This window comes from Hydra viridissima, unplaced genomic scaffold (genome assembly GCF_058129835.1).
Source record: "Hydra viridissima isolate aposymbiotic clone 2 unplaced genomic scaffold, HvirCarnegie_v1 scaffold_11, whole genome shotgun sequence".
NCBI lineage: Eukaryota > Metazoa > Cnidaria > Hydrozoa > Anthoathecata > Hydridae > Hydra > Hydra viridissima.
In genome coordinates, this window is record NW_028324310.1 from 14204361 (window position 1) to 14224808 (window position 20448).

The 20448-nt window shown below is 29.1% G+C and overlaps 2 protein-coding genes across 4 annotated transcripts; one reads left to right on the forward strand and one right to left on the reverse strand.

Moving 5' to 3' along the window:
• Window positions 1–376: 376 nt before the first annotated feature.
• Window positions 377–19192, reverse strand: LOC145191324 (nucleoside diphosphate kinase 7-like). Of its 3 annotated transcripts, none has more exons than XM_090066804.1 (14): window positions 19101–19192; window positions 18751–18927; window positions 18136–18246; window positions 16937–17041; window positions 14200–14261; window positions 13505–13615; window positions 7998–8048; window positions 7839–7927; window positions 1827–1892; window positions 1639–1691; window positions 1335–1565; window positions 1131–1235; window positions 844–951; window positions 377–760 (listed from the first exon to the last, which is right to left on the reverse strand). In XM_090066804.1, exons 2-14 carry the CDS (start codon window positions 18751–18753, stop codon window positions 728–730), a joined length of 1128 nt encoding a protein of 375 aa, XP_089922930.1. In that variant the 5' UTR covers window positions 18754–18927; window positions 19101–19192; the 3' UTR covers window positions 377–727. The 3 variants fall into 3 exon arrangements, with proteins under 3 accessions (XP_089922930.1, XP_089922929.1, XP_089922931.1); XM_090066803.1 differs by having other exon boundaries at window positions 19066–19190; XM_090066805.1 differs by lacking the exons at window positions 13505–13615; window positions 14200–14261; window positions 16937–17041; ... (1 more) ...; window positions 18751–18927; window positions 19101–19192 and adding an exon at window positions 8529–8552.
• LOC149882340 (uncharacterized) lies at window positions 8758–12187 on the forward strand. Its single transcript, XM_090066802.1, has 6 exons — window positions 8758–9530; window positions 9632–9723; window positions 9927–10074; window positions 10932–11001; window positions 11285–11562; window positions 11700–12187. Exons 1-6 carry the CDS (start codon window positions 9021–9023, stop codon window positions 12042–12044), a joined length of 1443 nt encoding a protein of 480 aa, XP_089922928.1. The 5' UTR covers window positions 8758–9020; the 3' UTR covers window positions 12045–12187.
• Window positions 19193–20448: the final 1256 nt, after the last annotated feature.

Genomic DNA, 20448 nt, shown 5'->3' on the forward strand with positions numbered 1-20448 from the left:
TTATGGGCCAAAAGTGAAATCAGCATTGTGATGTCAACTCACATTAAAAAGACATAACACAGTGGGTAACTCATGTTACCCACTGTGTTATGTCTTTTTAAAGTAAGGAACTTGCTGCGCTCTCACCTTCTTGAGACTGTAATAAAATTGTTTAAATATTTTAAAGCAAAAGGATAATGATTTTAAAACTGCAATTTTCCAAAGCTCAATTAAACAAAAGTTTGGTGCATCTTTATTTAGGAAGACTTTAGGAAGACCTGAATTCAAATGTTTTTGTTCTTGAGGATCTTTTTTTTTTACAGTTTTTGCCTCATGTATATTACTATTCGTAGATCATGTATATTGCTATTCGGAGATAAAAGCATAAAGCGCAATATACTTGAAGCTTTTTTGAGCTGAAGAATTACATATCTTTGCTTTACATATTTTTCACATCCATAAAATTATAAATAACAAAAAAAGAAACTGTCCCATCCGTCTGACTCTGAACAATTGAAAAAAATGACAGCTCCTTATTCTACAGAGCAATTACTCTAAGCACACATAACGTACTCCATAAAAGGCCTTAATAGCTGAAGTGAAACCACTAGCTTAACAAATCAAAGAAAAACCAATTAACAATACGACGATGAGATAAATGTTAAAAATGATTTATAGACAGAAAACTTTATCAGGCCGCCAGCGACGACATCATTATGATTGAATCAAGTAAATAACCATGTACTTGTTATGAATTCAAAATGCGAAAGAAATACTCCACCTAAACAAAATAATAAAAGTAAGAATATTAATAAAAAAAAACAGCTGTTTACTGGTATTGATGAAACATCGATGAACACTTACTTCCAAAATAGCATCATCTGGAAGATCGGTGCAATGTACAGCATTTTTAACTTTATCGACCCCGTATTGTGCACGTAAAGTGTGACCACGTATATGACGAGCAATTTCCTAATTATAGAAATTACGAAAAACGTTTGACTCTGTTCTGGAAAAATCTAATAACATATAACCTGAGTTATCAAGTTATCAAAAAAAAAGGCTTAGATTTTAATGGATTTAACTCAACAAAATCTAGTTTATACAGCTGCTAAATTATTTATAAAATTATTTGTAATTGAATTTCTTACGGGGTCAGATGGTCCAACGAATTCTCTAAATTTAGTAGGGATATCTTCGCCCTTCGTTATCTCCATGGCTACACAGTTGCCGCTGCAAAGTTCGTCAACCATTTCCTAATAAGAAAACATTTTGTGGGTTGAAGTGCAAAATAAGAAAACGCAAAAAAATAAATAAATAAAAAAATAACGAAAAACACCAATTTTGCAACTTACACAGTATTCGGTTACAACTCCTTTATAAATTTCGTAAAACTCTTCTGCGTCATTTTTTTCCAATCGGAACATTTGTAATGTTGATATTTCAAAGCCTTCTCGTTGAATAGCGCTTATAATGTTTCCTAGCAGCCCACCGGCGACAGCGTGGGGTTTAATAATGCAGAGAGTGCAGTTTTGAAAAATAGCTTTTGATTTTGGAGACTTTTGGCCGAAAAAAAAATCTAGCTCCTAAACAAATATTATCATCTTAAACTAATTGGAGTCTGGGTAAATCGCGTACTGACATTTCGAAAGGACTTACGCGTTCCGCGGATGCAGCCGAATCAGAACCATGGCATGCGTTCCTTGTTCCATCTAAACAGAGAATCGTTTGTTAATTTCAAAAAGGTTAAATTAAATGCTTTAAAGGAAAACTTAGTTAAAATAAAAGTTGATATAAACTTAACATAAAACAAACTAAGAAATAGAAATAGAGAGAAAAACAAGAACCTGTGCCGTAGATAGCTCTAATACTCCCAGGAGCATCTTGCTTTGCTTTCTCAGTATTGGTTGGACCTAGAAAACAATATATATATATATATATATATATATATATATATATATATATATATATATATATATATATATATATATATATATATATATATATATATATATATATATATATATATGACTTTTTTGATATATTTAACTACTGATTTTCAAATGCAATTATGTACACTGGAGAATAAATCGTTTGTGGCTGTCACATACAGGCGAAGCAATTTTAGATCACTTAAGAAATCAATTGAAGACTGGTTGTTACTAAGAGCAGTATTAACATACATTCTTCGAGACAATCGTAGTAATATGGGAACAGCCATAAACATGTGCCAAAACGTTATAGACTTACCTGGCTTTGCTCATACGCTTTAACTATCAATTAATGATACCCGAAATTGAAGGCATAGTATGAAAATGAAATGTAAAAAAATTATCTCGCACTACCATCATTCAATCATTTAAATTGTTGTATGCACAACAAAAGCAATTAAATAGAGATGAACGGGGTTTCATAATGAGTGTAGCAACGCATCGGAATTCAAACTATTACATGATGAATGTAATAGTCGGAATTCCAACGCGTTGAATGAACGGAAATAATAAAATGCTTATTCTAAAATTCCAATGAATTCCAATGAATGAGCGGAAACTGGCCGAGGTTCATGTTATAATTTTAGCTTTTTTTGAAAGGATAACAGAGAGCTGTGTGGTGAAAGTCATCCAACGTTATCTATGAAACTGCCAGTTCTGCATGGATTACACAAGAAATTGCAAGGTTTTATCATTGATATCGCAAATAGAGGCTGTGGAATTTCACTTGCGCGAAAGCTTGTGACATCTTTAAGACAAAGATTTTCTTCTTTTGACGAGGTGGCAATAACAATTATCTATATACTGAAACTCAAAAATGTTTATTTCAGTCTTTTATCAATCTTTTTTTGACTTTCACTGTCATTATTAATCAGGCATTAACTATTAAATTATCTGTTTCCATGTAAAACTTTTTTAACTGTCAGATAGCTCTAGCAATATAGATAATTAGATATTAATATATTAGACAAGACCATGGTCTTGTCTAATATATTAATATATGCTTTTGTACTATTTTTAAGGTTCAGCCTGATAGTTTGCACACTTGTAGATCTCAGGTACAAGTCACTTTACTTCTAACAACCTGAAAAGCTGGCGGCCTGCTTATCAAAGCCTCAATGAACTTCTAACAATACCAGCTCCAGAGCCAAAACAAATCCAGTCTCAGCACTTGAGGAATCCCTCAATAACATGATAGCAACTACAACCAACGATAATATTGCTTATGCTGATGTTTCAGGTACGAGTTCGCTTAATGATGATGTGAAGACATATTTTAAAGATATGGCAATTGGGAGTAATGATTGTCCACTGACATGTCGAAGATTCTCTTGTCTTACTAACTCGCTCAATAACTTTTGGGCTGAACTTCTGCTGAGTCTCTGCAGCATCTGTTTTATGATGCTGCAGAGACTCAGGAGATATTCAGTCCAAATAAAAAAACATACCCGTCGCTGCGACATAAAAAGAAATGAAACTTTTGACACAGATTAACCAGAATCCAGGCAAATTTGTGTGTGTGTGTGAGTGTGTGTGTGTGTGTGTGTGTGTGTGTGTGTGTGTGAGTGCGTGTGTCAGAAGCAAGCGTGACCAAAATAGCCCAGATGCTAAATATTCCAAGAGGTACAGTCTCAAAAATAATGATAGCATTTGAAAAGCATAGCAAGACATCGGCATTAAAGCGCCTTTCCGGAAGGAGAAAAAAGCTTTTTGATAAGGACCATTGTACTCTAACAAGAATCGTCACCAAGAACCACCGAATAACAGCCGTTAAAGTTGCTGCTAAACTTAACGAGCATCTTAAAAATTCAGTTTCCACAAAAACTGTCCGTCGGGAGCTCCATAATGCTGCTATCCGGAAACCTTTTCTCTCAACAACATTAGAAAACTTTCAGAATAGTGTAAAAATTACCAGAACTGGTCTATGGAGCAGTGGAAGAATGTAATATTCTCGGATGAATCGTCATTTACATTATTTCCAACCGCTGGTCAAGTTTACGTCTGGGGGCAGCCTAAAGAAGCATATGAACCCAACTGCCTTCTTCTTACAGTGAAACATGGAGGAGGATCTGTGATGATCTTGGGAGAAATATCGTGGAAATCAGCTGGCCTAACAGTTTCCCTTCATGGCAGAATTAATAGTCTTGATTATTTGACTATATTATCGGATCAAACCCATCCATTAATCTTAGAACTAGAGGATACATTCAAAATTTGTACGAGTCAATACCTCGCTAGATTCAATCTATAATTACCGCCAAAGGAGTCCTACCCCTTATTAGAAAAAAACTTGTTTGTTTTTAAAAGTGTTTCCATTTTTTTGTCCGACTCCTGTGTGTATGTATGTATATAGCTCGGCACGCAGCCACTCTCCAAGCCGGCGATTCTAAAGTTGGTTGACAAGTTCAAGGAGAAAGGCAGTGTTCATGATCGAGAGAAATACCAGCTATTACAATGCCGTTAAAGAGTCAGGCCTTCGACCCTTAGACCAAGGAAAGTCCAAGAGCTTAGTGAAGACGACTTTGATAGACGAGTGCAGTTTTGTGAGACACTATTTGACAATTTTTCCAAAAACCCAGGTTTGAAAACCTATGATTGAAAAGATTTTGTGGTTGGATAAGAGTCAGTTTACTTTGAATGGAGTTATAAATCGTCACAATAGCTGCTACTGAGCCTACTCTAACCCGCATGAAATATTCCAGGTCATCACATCTAAAGAAGAACTTATGATGTGGTATGGAATGACTTTAGGTGGACTTATTGGACCATACTTCTTCGATGGTTCTGTCACTGACGAGTCCTATCTGGAAATGCTTAAGACAAATGTATGGCCTAAAGTAAGACAGCGTCGTCTCTACTTTCAACAGGATCGAGCGCTTTCCCACTATTCACTTGTAGTGAGAGAGTGGCTCGATCAAAGTTCCCTGGTCATTGGATCGGCAGACGAGGCCCTATTGAGTGGCCTGCGCGTTCTCCTGACCTAACTCAACTAGACTTTTTCCTCTGGGGCTACTTAAAGGATATAGTATACAGGGACAAATCCTCTACAATTGTTGAGCTACGCAGCCGAATCGACCAAGCCTGTGCGGAGTTACAGCTATCGATATGCGAGAAAGTATGCAGAACTGTACCTGATCGATTGAAACTCTGCGTAACGACAGAAAAAGCTCATTTCGAAAATTTTCTCTAATTATATATATATATATATATATATATATATATATATATATATATATATATATATATATATATATATATATATATATATATAAACACAAAAAATATATAATGTATTGATATAGTATAATAATACAAATACTCTTGTGCGTTTGAGAGTGCTCAATACTATTGAATAATAGAGCAATATTTATTTGTATAAAATGAATAAAGACACCTTTTTATAGAACTCTGAGTTTCATGCCTTTCGGCAATCATCAGCCATAGTGTATATCGTTACTTAAAAACCGTTTAAAAATTACAAATTAAAATCACGGTAGAACAAGTTCAGACGTTACTAAACCGAAACAAAACAAAAAGACGTCAAAGGTTTTAGTCCCTGGTGTCGAATAATGATAGCAAAAATTTCTTTGCATGTCGGCACTTTGATATTATTTCATATCTTTTGTTAAGTAAGTTTTCTCCTTTGTATGATAACATATGAAATTTTTCGCGGAGACAAAGATTACAAACTTTTGCTGCTTGATTGTAGGGCTTACATTGTGCTACAATTCTCCATGTAATCACCGGTTTCAGATTTTTAGATTTTAGCATCCATATTTCTTTGGAAAGTTCGGTGTCATTTTTATATTTAAGTTTATTTCGGTATAAGTGAAACTACATTTAAACTTAGATATGCCAACCGTCTTAAATCTTTCAACGCACTTAAATATAAAAACGTTCTACCGTGATTTTTTAACGGTTTTTAAGTAACGATATACACTATGGCTGATGATTGCCGAAAGGCATGAAACTCAGAGTTCCATAAAAAGGTGTCTTTATTCATTTTATACAAATAAATAAAAAAATTATATATATATATATATATATATATATATATATATATATATATATATATATATATATATATATATATATATATATATATATATATATATATATATATATAGTTTTAGCTCACTTATTAAAACTTATGAATTTTTGACATATATTTTTTTATATGAAACAACGTCTTATTTCAAACAATACTAAACACTATTTTAACAAACAAAAGCAATTTTCATCAAAATTTTAAACACTTTGTCGTATTTTGATATCTAACGTGTTTATTTTTATTATATGCTGATCTGAACCCAATTCGTATCAGCTCGTTTGTTTTAGTTTGCTCTTGCACTTTTGTTTATTAATTGCTGTGAAGGCTTCATATTAGATGATAGTACAGTTACAAAGATATTTCATAGATATTGTGTGTTTAATATTATTTTTTGTTTTTCTAAGAGCAAAACATATTCTAGTTAAAGTTGTATTACTATGTTTATTGTTATTAAAGTGCTAAAATGCGTAAAATTCAACTACTGGAACGTAAAAAAATATCGTCCTTCATGAATTGTCCAAATAACAAAATAATCAAGGACACCCATTAGAGAAATTATAAAAAAATTTAAAAGCACAGAATCTCTTGCGGATAAAAATCGAAGTGGAAGACCTCCAAAGCTTACAAAACATGACATAAAGTATTTTAAGAATGTGTCTCTGCGAAATCGGAAAAAAACCTCTAGTGAACTGGCCCAAGACATTCAAGCTGCGACTGGGACCAAAATTTAGTCATCTTGCATTCGAAATTTGGTAAAAGCTGGGTTAAGAGTGTGTGTTGCAGTTCGTAAGCCTTTATTACGTCGTGGAAATGAAGAAAAAAAGATTTAAATATGCAAAACAGCATAATAGTTGGACGCAAGAAATGTTTAACCGTGTACCATACACAGATGAATCAAAATTTGAACTGTTCGGTAGCAGAAGACGATAGTATGTAAGAAGAAGGATTGGAAAAGCTTATCGCCCTGATTGTCTACATCCAACAACTAAGCATGGGGGAGGTTATGTTTTAATTTGGGGTTGTGTTTCATCATCTGGAGTAGGTAATTTAATCAGAATTAATAGCAAACTGACAGGAGAACAATATATAAAAATTTTAAGACATCATGCAATACCATCTGGAATGAGACTATTTGCTAATAAGTTCGTTCTACAGCAAGACAATGATCCCAAACATTGTTCCCGAGTGGCCGAAAAATATTTACAGGACATGTGTGAGGAGGGAGTTCTCGAAGTAACGAACTGGCCTCCTCAAAGTCCAGATTTGAACATTATTGAACATGTTGGGGATTATTTGGATAAAAATGGGCTGAACATGACCCCAAAAAAGTCGTTTCCGAATGTTTCCGAATGTTAAAAAGAGACTGGGCCAATATTCCGCAAAACTTCATTGCAATATTAGTTGTATTTTTCTTTTTGTATCCTGATTTATTAAGTTATTTCTAGGTATTTTTGTTTGTAATATATGTGTCTATAAACCTGATTTTTTTTTTACTTTATAAGTCTTTCTTATTTTTACGATAAAATCAAAAATAATTATAAAATTATGGTGGGCTAAAACTTAATCACAGTATAAAATGAAGAATATTCAACTGTATGGTGCTTAAAACTTCATGCCTTGCGGCAATCATCAGCCATAAAATACCAGATTTAAAGAAAGATGAAAATTTAATTTTGATTTATGTACGTACGTACGTACGTACGTACGTACGTACGTATGTATGTATGTATGTATGTATGTATGTATGTATGTATGTATGTATGTATGTATGTATGTATGTGTGCATATTGTAAATTTGAGTATTTTCAGGGGTTTACCTAAACAACTTCTCCATCCTTTGACAACATCGACACCCATCAATTCTAAAGCTATCACAGGGCCACTTGTTAAATACTCCAATAAATCTCTAAAGTAGAACTTACATCTCAAAATTTAATATTAGAAACATTGAAAGAAAGTATTCAAAAAATACCTACTCAAAGAAAGGCTTTCCTTTGTGCTCCTCATAAAAAATGGAAGCATCCAGTCTAAACAATACAAAACTGAAAATTATAATTTTTCTTGATCAAACTGATTAAACTGGTCATAAGTATATTGGGCTTTTTTCATGTTTCAGCACAGTTCAAAACAAGTGTCATACATTTTTTTAAAAGTGATCAGAACATACGCATTTAAAACAAAAGTAGAAAATTAAGGGCATAGGGTATTTTTAGACTGCGCATTACAACCTCAAGTTACGGCTAATTATTTCATAACCATGAGATACCACGCTGTTAAACTTGAAATTAATGTGAAGACGGTCTCTTAGGAGATTAAAGATTTTTTGAGGTAAAGTGAATTTCTTGGTATGCTTAAACTTTAAAATTTTGTTTATTGCTTTTGATTAAACTCCGAAAATGAGCATTTATTTTGGCGCGGTGTTTTTCGTTACATTTGGCTGCTAAAATACTGTTTCCACTTACAAAACAAAACAAAAATTTTGTACAAACATTTAAAGACAAATCTACCGTTAAAAACATCCTTTTTTTTTGGTCGATCAAACATAAAATGGTTATTTTTATCTATTTGTGTATAAATAAGTATTTCGAGATAATAGAACTCATAAATAATTTAATCTCATAATTCAATGTAAGTCGAGTAATCATCAATGGATTGTATTGAAATAGTCAAAAATGAATTTGATATACATATATTTTTTAGATCCTTTTTTAAAAACTGAAAACCTTTGAAAACCTAAGCAAATCAACAAAAGAACGATACATAAAGTTTGCAAGAAAATAAACTTTGAAGCAGACACGATTAAGAAATATTGAAGGAAAAAACATTCTCACTTTTACGAGTAGAAAAAGATCGTTCAGTTTGTTTACCTTAACAACAGGAGTGTTGGAGAATTAAAGCGTTTCTTTATTTGCCTTTCTTGTTTTAAAGAATTAGGAAAAATTTAATTGCAATCTAATTGCACTCAGAACTCATAATCAATACGCTTAGAGCATTTAAAGATGCTAACTATTTTTATAACGTTCCTCTTTCTTCGCCAAGCACAAGCGACAATACCAGATGAAATCGTGTTTTGGCCCATCAAACCTTTTATATACTTTGATGAAAATGACAATGTCACCGGTATCTTGCCCTTGTTTTATGAACGATTAGAGAGGTTGTGCAGCCCACAAATGAAACTTGCTAGCTTTACCCTTATGAATAACAACCTTACCCAAGAAGAGTTTTACAAAGTTTTGAAAAACACAAGCTATAATACCGCAGAACTGAAGGATATCTCCGGAAACAGAGCAATATGGTTTCCTGTTTTCAGAGATGTAGAGGAAAACATTTTGTCTCCAAAAAAGTTAAAATCAACCTTGTTCATGAATTCACAAAATATCGCGGTAATAGCCCACCGAAGTAAGATAACAATTGTCAATAAAGCATTCCAAGCTATTAAAAGAAACTATCAAATTGGGTCGCTTGCTTTTGGATTTATTTTAATCTTCTCAGCGTTGGTGTGGATATTTGTAAGAGGCTTATTTTCAATCTTTGATAGTAAACTTTATTATGTAACTTTCATCTATTTTACTTCTACTGATAAACCCAAAGAGATTTTTTTCTTTCGTAGGAATGCATAAGAAACAGCGACTTCAGCAAGTGGTTTCTTTTAGGATTCGGAACAAGCTTTTGGTGGACCATTGTTACATTAGCGACTGTTGGGTAAGAGACGTTTTAACACATTAAAGCCATTAACATTTAACATAAACAATCTGACTGATATTTTTAACATACACACACAAACATTTCTGATAACACATGTATTTATAATGGTAATTCTATGGGAACACCTACGTTATTTGGCAGCTAATTTTATAAACTTTTAGCAACACCAATCTGTGATCGAAAAATATAATTTTCTTTAGGTATGGCGACATAGCCCCGAAATCAGTGATTGGTCGAATTTTTTCGATATTATGGATGATAATAGGACTCTTAATTATTTCTGCATTAACTGGAGCATTCAGCTCAACAATTACAACTAATTCTTATTTGAATATACAAGACGAAAAGGTTCATAAATCTTTCTATATTTACTCTTCTCCTTCAGAAAGTTCAGAAAGCATGTTGAGTTAGTTAACATTAACTATACAAAAAAACAGTTAGATGTTGCTTGTTTTTTTTTTATATCTTTAGACTTTTAATAAAATTACTTAAGATTTTTACATTTGGGAAAAATTATTTTAATAAATTTTAAAGAAAATTAAATGACAAAAAAACGGCGATCACAATTTTTGTGATTTTCAGATTTTAAAAATTTATTTTGGGTCATTTTTTTCATACAAAACTTGATTCAAAACTAACTTTGTTTGATAATCAATTAGACAACGTTGATAACTAAAAATATTTAAAATATAACTTGTTTTTTCCCAAACCTTCATTTCTTTGCACAGGACAAAAAATTGTTTAGAAATCCAATAGAACCACCATAGACTTTTGAAGTTCTACAGGAAACTTATGAAACTTCTTTAAGACTCGAATACAAGTTAGAAACATAGAACTTTTTGTCCTAGGTATACAGTTTTCGGAGGGATTTTAAAACATCTTTTTTAAATACGTTTTTTTTAAAAGTTACTGCTGAAGATATATATTAGTAGCATTTTTATGAAAAAAAAAATATATATATACAGAAAAACACATACAATAAATGTTATACAAAACAAGCACATAATACTATTATGTAAAAAATATATATATATGTTAAGTATAATGACTAGTGTATATTTCTGGCAGTTAAATTCCCTCCTTTAGGGGAGGAGTTTTAAAACTTGGACTGGCATATGGATTAGGGTCAATGAAAAAGTAATTTGCATAAAAAAAGTCACAGTTAAAAATTTACAAACTTCTCACAACATTTAAAAATCTTATAGATTGCTGTTTTGGAAAAGTCTATGGAATTAGATATTGTTAAAAACAACTATGGATCAATTCCATTAAAAGGTACAAGCTATTGACGTTTAAAAGATATTCTCTTAAGTTTTTCCAGAAATATAATGAAATATCTTTTCATGATTGCATTTTTAGAAAAGAGTGAGTGAAAAAAATAAATACAAACTAATGCACTTTTATTTAAACGAGTGTGCACAATAGAACCAAATAATACTAAAAAAAAAAAGATAATAATAAAAATAATAAAATAGTTATAATGTTGTACTAAAAATGCTAAAAAAAACTAAACAGAAAAGGAATTTTTATGATTAGAAATTCTATTTTAAATATATAGACTTCAACTCCTATGACGATATATTGAGCGCTGTGGAGTCAAAGAAAACTGATTATGGAGTTCTTAATGTTGATGCTTTGGTATACATGGATTACAAAAAAAAATATCCATATATTGTTACTGTACAGTTGTTACCATTGAAATCACCAGTCTTAATGTTATATGGGGATGGTACCAACTTCATGACGTCAGGAGGTGATAATGTCTCACAATGTATAGAAAAATCAAAAGAAAAATTACTGAGCGATGCCATCCAAAAATACAATAAAGTTTCAGTTGTAAGTATTTGAAAACTTTATTTAGTTAGAAGAATCTTTCTGAAGTCTGATTTCAGTAAGAAATCATTATCTTTAATCACAATCACAATATTACTAGGTTGTTTAAATTTAATGCTGATATATATATTTTTCTTTAGATTGACAATGAGTATCCCCAAGATTTAAAGGATTTTATTATGGAAAATGATTTCATACAATACCCAGGAATAGCCATTTTATCCTTAATATTTGTGCTTTTGATGAAAGATCTCATTCAATTTATCTATAAAACATGTAAAGGAGAAAAAAACAGTAAGAACGACAATAATAACACAGATATTTCCTTGACTGTCATGTCTAATGGCCATTCAGTTAGTGAAAGGAAATACGTTGATAAAAATGACATCGACAAAGATATATCAATAATTAAGGAACAAATCATGAAGTTAAACGCTATGAGTATGTATAAACAGAAATGTCCAGTGTGCTCATGGCAAATGTAAAACTCCTGGAAACAGTTTTTTAAATCTACAGGAAGACACAGGCATTGTTTTTACAGATGCTTAGCATTAAAATTTAGAACTTATTGTTAAAAAAACATTGGGCAATTTTAAACTTTACTCCAAACGAAAAAAAATGACAAAGCACAGAGAAGAAAGAGAAGAAGATCAGCATTTGTTCAATTAAAGAACTCCATTTAACAAATATGGTAAATATTAGGAACTGCATTGAAAATATAAATTTGTATTAAAAATAAATTTTTATTTCAGATTATATATATAATTTAATATTGTTAAAATGTTTTTTTATTGGGTCAAAAGTGAAATTTTAACCAATATTTTGTGTCTATCTTTTTAATTTTAATTTAATGTAAGAAATTTATTTCTATCTTCCCAGATATTATAAACAGGGATTAAAAACTGAAAAATAGTTTTGTTTTGTATTTCACTGCAGGTCTAAAATGCTTTTTCTGATTTTTTTTTTTTTTTTTTTGTTATAAGAAACAAGTTTGGGTATGCTTCTATTTTAAAAATGTTTTTTTAATTTAATATGGTTTCTATGTTAATGTCTATGGCTTCTTTGTTAATGTTTATGGTTTCTATGTTAATGTAATAAGTGAGGCATATTTTAAACAATAAAGTTAAAGTTTGATTAGCACACTTATATAAGTGAGGCAAGTTTAATGATTTTGATGCTGTGCTAATTTACAGATTTTTTGTTGAAAAAGGTTTTTTTAAAACATGAGTATTAAAATTTTGTTTGGAAAAATAAAAAGTTTAAAGACTAGAGAATATAAATTTATTATTGGATGGCTGTTTGTGGTGTAAAAAAGTAAAAATATTATGGAGTTTTTACTATAGTTTTGCTGTAATACTAAATTATGCATTAATACCAAAACACTGCTAAATTAAAATGTACTTTTAACAAAACCAACTCAATTGCTGCAGAGATAAAATTTTTTACATGAGCGCAGCGTATTTACTAATTTAATCCTACATTGTACTATGTACAATGGAGACACTCACTCTTACCTTCTTAGGACTTTGTAATAAAGCTGTTTAAATTTTTTAAGCAAAAAGATAATGATTTTAAAACTTCAATTTTCCAATTAAACCAAGGTTTGGTGCATCTTTATTTAGGAGGCCTTCCCTGAATTCAAATGTATTTGTGCCAAGGATCTTTTTTTACAGTTTTTGTCTCATGCATATTGTAGAGATTACATAAAGGCCAAGTGCAAAATGCTAAAATGTTTTGAACAAGCAAAAATATGTAAATCATCTCAAAAATTGAGATTTTTTGCATTAATTTTTTTGCAAAGTCATTATGAAAAGAATTAGAGACAAAAGTTCATAACAAATGTGTTAATCTTCTAACACCATCTAATGAAGCTTTAAATATTTAAAACTTGATAAAATACAAGAACAGAAAAAAAAAGTTTTAAAATATTCAATTTAATTTTCACCTCGTCAATTGAACTTTCTTTGCTTGACAAATAACAAAATTTTCTTGGTATATTCTGCTGATGATTTCCCCAGTATGTATGCCAGCTTCAGGCTTTATCATTGCAAATGTCCTTAAAAGAATTCATTGCAATGCAAAAAAAGCTGACATATTTGCAAAGTAACATTCATGCATATATTTTGTTAATTGCACTAGTGAGCAAATTTTCACAAAATTATCTGCTTAGAATGTTTGATTAAAGATGTGGTCAAATAATGTTTAAAACTAAGCAACAACATTTGGTTTTTTTGTTAATAAGAAATAAAATACAAACTTCTATATCATTTCTTTTAAGATAAATGAAACTTTATGAAGTTTAAAATAGAAAATTTTATGCATTTAAAACAGCATAGCTTTTGTCTTCACAGATTTATATTCTATTATTTGCTATTTTTGAAAAATAAATCTTAAATTCAGTTTTTTTTCAAATGACTGATATAAAAGTTTATTTGTTATTATTCATTACTATTTATTATTATTTGTTATTATTCATTACTATTTATTATCATTTGTTACTATTCATTACTACTTTTTATTAATGGAAAAATGAAATGCTGATGCTTACCTGAAATCATTTACAGAGAACAAATAATAAAATCACATCTTAAAAAAGATCTTATAGATATATGAAAAACAATTTGCACATTTTAAACTTACCTTGATCTGCTTTTTTCTAACTTATTTTTGGTTAGTTGGTCTGCATAATCTGTCAATTTAAGCTAATCAAAGAAACAAAAAGTTTAAATATAATTGGTTTTTATGTGTGAATTAAGTTAGTTTTTTCATTCAAAAAGATATCTGTTAATTCTAAAAGTGCTGCATAAATATCCATGGGAATTGCTTTAAACTTAGTTTTACATCAATAAGTTCACAAGCCTCCCCCCCACCTCCCTTTGATTTTCAAAGATGTTCATTTTAAAAAATTGTAATTATTTTTAGTAGCTTTTTAAATTATCAAGTTTTAGTATAATTTTAGTATGATTGTTGCTTATTTTTGATTTTAAAGCAGTGATAATCGTAATATGCTTGGCTATTGTATTATCAATTAGTTTCTAAGATGTTAATAGACTTTGACACTAAACTACTATTTTAGCAAACATTATAATAAAACATTACTATATGAGAATTTTAAATAAAGGGAACAAATACCTTCACACTGATATTGTAAGTTTGGTTTAAAAATTATAAAAATTAAAAAATTAAAGAGATTTTTTGAGAAAAACTGCTCTACAGAAAATTCTGATCTAAAAATGATATGATCAAAGTGTAGAAAAAATATGCTGGATTCAGAGAAAGCAGATTCAAAAAGTTTCATGTTCACAGATTGACCTAAGCATGAAGATAAGTAGTTCAGATTTTTAACTAAGTACTTAAAGTAATTAATTCATCTCCTCAATACAAATAAGCATTAATGCATTAAGTTTTCAACAACATTTACATCTGATTTACTGAGTTATTCTTTGAAAAAAAAAAGGGATTCTTTTCTTTGCGTAAAAATGGTTCTTCTTAGGCTTATCTTCCACTAATGGTGTCATTTATAACTAGTATAGCTATAAATCTTATGCAAGGTATATAAAAACCTAAGACATCTAAGAAAAGTGTAGCACTTTAAAGAGAAGAGTGTTGTTGAACATGCTTATTGATTTAGTAAACATTGACAAGAAAATAAAATTTATTAATTTTAGTTGTAAGAACTGAATACTTTTGAGATTTGGAGAAATTGAAGCAAAAATACCTTTCTTTTTTCATTCTAAACTCCAAATTAAACTTCAAATAAGAGAAAAACTAACTTTTAATATATTTCTATTTTGTGAACTTAATTTTTCTGCATTATATTTCCCATAAATTAGCTTAAAATAACTTAAGATACTCCTTATTAACAAACTGTCTTGTTTTATTTATATGAAATTTTAGTATTCTACTTTTAAAACTTTATTTTTTAGTGACTATATGATAGTAGGGTTTGCCTGATTTCTGAGGCTGAATAGGAGTAAGAAAGGTTAAGAGGAGAAAACAAACATTCTTTACCAAAGTCTGGAATTCTTATGATTCAATCTAAGAGAGTCAGGTGATGGGAAGTAAGATGTATAGCTTTGCTTTACTGATTTTATTTACTGAACTACATGAGAACTATATTTGAATTATATTACCATGGTATTTGTAAAATGATATTTAATATATACAGCTATAGTTCCATCAAGAAACTGGTTTAGTAACGAAATGTAATAAACTTGTTTTAAATGCCGTGAACTTAATATTGTTGTTTACTTTGTTGAAAAAAAAAAGATTCCTAGTGTAGTATACACTATAAGAATTTCAAATTCACTAGTGTTTATAAAACTTTGATTTTAGCTAGTTATGCAAATCTTATACAATATTCTAACTTAAGGATCTTATCAACCAACATGATTCTAAATAAATTTGAATGTTGTCATTTTTATCTCCAATGGCAAAAAACGCATAAAGTCTTTAAGACACTTAACCAATATTATTCATGGATGTTTTTTGCAAATAATTAAACCCTGGCAACACTGAATATATTAAAAACTTTTCAGAAAGCATCGAAGATCTTGTATCAAACATTAATCTAGAAGTTACATAATAGTCTAAATATTATCTTAAAATTTGATGTGTTTACATTTAAAAAAAATAATCATAACTTTGCAAGTATGTTGTTAACAAATATAAAGTTTGGGGTACTAGACTGAGTTGACATTAGAATCACTTTACTAGGACATCAAATAGTTTTGGGAGGTATGTAAGCATGAAAGGCAAAACAGCAACTTCAATGAAGTCTAATGTGAAGCTGTCTATGTACACAAGACAATCATAACAAAAACAACCACAAAGAAAATATTATACTTTTTTATGTTCATTCTAATAAGAATTTTAATAACATTTATTCTGTAAAATCCATAGTAAAGGTTTTTTGTTAAGAAAACCTCTTTCATTTTGAGCAAGAAAATGCCCTCTTCTTGACCCACTGTATAAATGCATACTTTATCATAACTTTTGCATGGTTTTTTTGCATACTTCTAAGCATCTCACAGCCATTGAATAGCAACTAATTAATAAACCCTCAAACTAGGTTTTTTTGAGAAGCAACCAATTAACAATTTAAATTATTAAATTTTTGAAAGTTGAAAAGTAGCTTATTCAAAGTTAAAAAAAAAAAAGTTGTAGGATACGATGAAAGTTTTTAAGCAACCTTAAGGGGATCAATTGGTTGTCACTAGTACTTAGGACTTTTTAATTATTTTATAAAAATTTATTCACTATTTAAATTAATTTTTAAAAATTCAAGAATAAGAGCATACAATTGAAAGATTATATAAAAAGAACATACATATAACAGGAAGATAATGTAAAAGCCACATAAAATTATATAAATTACCTGTCTAGCATGTACTATAATAATTGAACCAATGTAAAGATCTTTGACAGACAAATTTTCAAATTTTGAACGCTTTAAAAATACTCTTTTATTTTTTATATCAAACTAAAAAAGAAAATTTTTTAACTAAAGATATAAATAAAAAATATATATATTTTTTAAATCTATTTCTTAAAGCATTACTTTAAATGTGTTACTTTCTATTGTTTTTAACTCCTCAGATTTTCATTTGTGTAAAATGAAAAATAATTTCAACTTTAAATGATACAGAAATCTTGCTAATTATAACAAAAAACACTTCCTTTTACTTAATTAGCACATATTATAGTAAAATCTTGTATCGTCAATAAACTTATAAACATAAGAAAAATTTAAAGCAATCAAAAGATTTAAGAAAAAAATTAATTTTATTTGGACATTTTAAAAGCTCACTAAGCTGCACAAGTACATGATAAAAATTATCTTAAAAAATTAGTTATCAAAAGATAATGTGGAAATTATTTCTATATGCAAATTGTTTTTTATAGAAGCCATTTTGAAAGTTTTTTCCAATATCCTTGGCTGGGAGAGTAGTATTGGTTTGCTACAGAAATATGAACTTTTTTTTTTTAACAATATTTACTCAAAACAAATAACCGTGTATTTAAAAACCAATTTGAATTACCTGAAGTTCATTGAAATATTCCTAACAACTGCTTAATATGAAAACCTTAAGTTTAACAATACGCATCAACTTTTAAAAATCTGTATCCAGATTTTAAAGTGTTAATTAAGTATATATAAATGGAATTTAAAGCTACAAAACAGTATAAAAGTTTGAGTTAAAAAATTTTGTATTTCAAACATACATGGTTTATTGCAGGGTTTGTACAGAATAGTTTACATAAATTTTCCTGCCTTAGCCATTTTTCAAATTTATCTTAAAAAAAAAACATTTTTCCTTTATCAGATAAGTTTATATCTAATAATTAAAGTAAGCTTTTATATTACTAGTAAGAATCTTACTGGAAAACATTTCATTTTGTTTAGATATAAATTTTGGTATGAAAAAATGAAACTGAACTTGTGCCAAACATTGTATATGGAAACCCATAACTTTTCCGGTCTTTCTGAGATTTACTACTAATCAGTAATTTTCTAGGCTTTTTAAACTCTATAAACTCTGTATTGATATAAATGTAAGATAAAAAAATCCTTACCATTTCAATTGTATTGTCATTTTGATAGTAGAGAAAATGATAATTTCTAATCAATGCTGCATTGGCATCATACCACTCTGCAATGAATGCATATCTCTCATCAGTACCAGACTTTAAAAAAAAATTTAAGAAAAAGTTAAATAAACTGATACAGATACATGTGAATCCATATCTTTATTTTGTACTGTTAGTATACTGTACTATATTATATGCACAAATGAATTGTTATATACATCATTGAAATAATTATTTTGATATTTAAATGTGTTTGTGTGTGTGTGTTTGTGTGTGTGTGTGTTTGTGTGTGTGTGTGTGCATGTGTAATGTGCGTGTTAAAAAAGATATATATATATACATGTGTGTATATATACATATATATATATATATATATATATATATATATATATATATATATATATATATATATACATGTGTATACATATATATACATATGTATATATATATATATATATATATATATATATATATATATATATATATATATATATATATATATATGTATGTATGTATATACAAGATTTAGTGATCTAGTGTCACAAATTAACTTAAATAAATAAATATTGAATAGCTCTGCAGCAATATTGTAATACTGACCATTTGTTTTTGCTTTTGTTTTTTTTTTTTTTGTTTTATGTTTTTTTGTTTTTTGTTTTTAATACTCTGTACTGCTGTTGTTATTTTCTGTTCTGCACTGCTGGTACATTAAAGATTACTTCCAAAAAACTACTTTTTTTAGTATTCGCGTCTACGTTATACATATAGGCATAACTTCTAAAAGAAGAAAAAACAAATAACATCACCTCAACATACTAAAAACAGATTCGGATAGGTTTTGGACGTAAGCTAACCGTTGGTCTCAAAAAGAATTATTAAACTAATAGTTATCAGGTAATTACGCATTATTATTACTTTTGAAAGATACTTTTGCAAAATAAATTTATTACAAAATCAAACCAATGAGTCTGACTATAAACATGCTATATTGAAAAAGTAGAAAGCAACTAAGGTAGTTTTTAATGGTGTTGATTAATCACGAAACAATATTTTAGTTGCTAGGGAAAATGTACGGTAATCAGCTAAAATCTTAATTTTGCGTTTAATAGATATTGCCCTTAAAATAACCATGGACGTATAAGAGATGCACATGCAACTCATTGTTTTACATCAGAGAGGCCGCAGAAATCAGCGAGCCAAGCGAGTTTCCGACAAACTCTAAATTTTCACTAGTCAAAAAAAAACTACTAAAATGGCTGGCCAGAGATTTAAAAAGAAACTCTGATCACGTGGTATTAGTTTAAACTTTTATAGCATGTTTAATAAGACTGTTCAGGTAAAGTAACTACTTCACGCGTTGACAAATTACTAAACAAATTACACTAAGGTAAAGGAAATTAGTTTTTAGGAAATTCGGCACGAACAGATTTGATCATTTTTTCAAGACGAACATTTGTAAATTTTTTAAACTTTTTTCGTATAAACAAAGCCCTTCAATGATAAAATAGACCTGTGAGGATAATTTTAAAATGACTGAAAAAAGTATAGCAAAATTTAAAAAAGCTTAAATAAAATTTTTTGTCAAGATCTGTTTTCATTAAATTTCTTGGTCTTTCATTCACCAGCCTTAATTTTGTGTATTTTTTTAGTAGTTTCTCCGATATGTCGCCATTTTTTGCCTCGACTACTCTATAAACTCCATAATATATTCCACTATCAATTATTTTTTTAGTAGGTGTATTTTCTAATGGGCTTTTTTATAATTCATTTGATAAGTAAAACCTTTTAAAAACTTGTTCGAGTTTATAATTTTCTTGCAAAATGCGGCCAGATAATTCATGAGTTCATTTTTCATATTTCATATATTATTTCATTTGTCATAAAAAAGCACATAATAACTCATTTGTTTTTGCCAAATAAAATTAAGTTTATATGTAGCTGGTAAATCATATTATGTTAATATTAAATACTTAGTTATTCTTGCGGTTTGCCATAAATTGGCTTTGCTAAATTCTTTAAAATTGTGACAAATTACTTTTTTCTTTATAGTATTTACATTCATTTTATGTATAAGTTATTTATCGTTAACTGTATATATTTCTGTTGTTAAAGATAAAAATAGAAAATTCTATAATATTCATAAACTAAAAGTCTACAGCAATATAGTAGATGGAGTAGTTCCCTGGACATGAAACCATTGTGCTTTAGGTAATTACAAAACTAGTTGATATTTTGTATTATTTATTATCTCTAGTTATACATGTACTAAAGTAGCTAAGTAAATAATCAAAATTTCTA

Bases quoted from the DNA above. Each gene is read 5' to 3' on its own strand.
- LOC149882340 (XM_090066802.1), top strand. From the start codon at position 9,021: ATGCTAACTATTTTTATAACGTTCCTCTTTCTTCGCCAAGCACAAGCG. The intron at 10,075-10,931 runs GTTCATAAATCT...AAAATCTTATAG, and splicing joins TGAATATACAAGACGAAAAG to ATTGCTGTTTTGGAAAAGTC. The intron at 11,563-11,699 runs GTAAGTATTTGA...ATTTTTCTTTAG, and splicing joins AATACAATAAAGTTTCAGTT to ATTGACAATGAGTATCCCCA.
- LOC145191324 (XM_090066804.1), bottom strand. The intron at 7,928-7,997 runs GTAGGTATTTTT...GTTCTACTTTAG, and splicing joins AAAGGAAAGCCTTTCTTTGA to AGATTTATTGGAGTATTTAA. The intron at 952-1,130 runs GTAAGAAATTCA...TTCTATAATTAG, and splicing joins TCGTTGGACCATCTGACCCC to GAAATTGCTCGTCATATACG.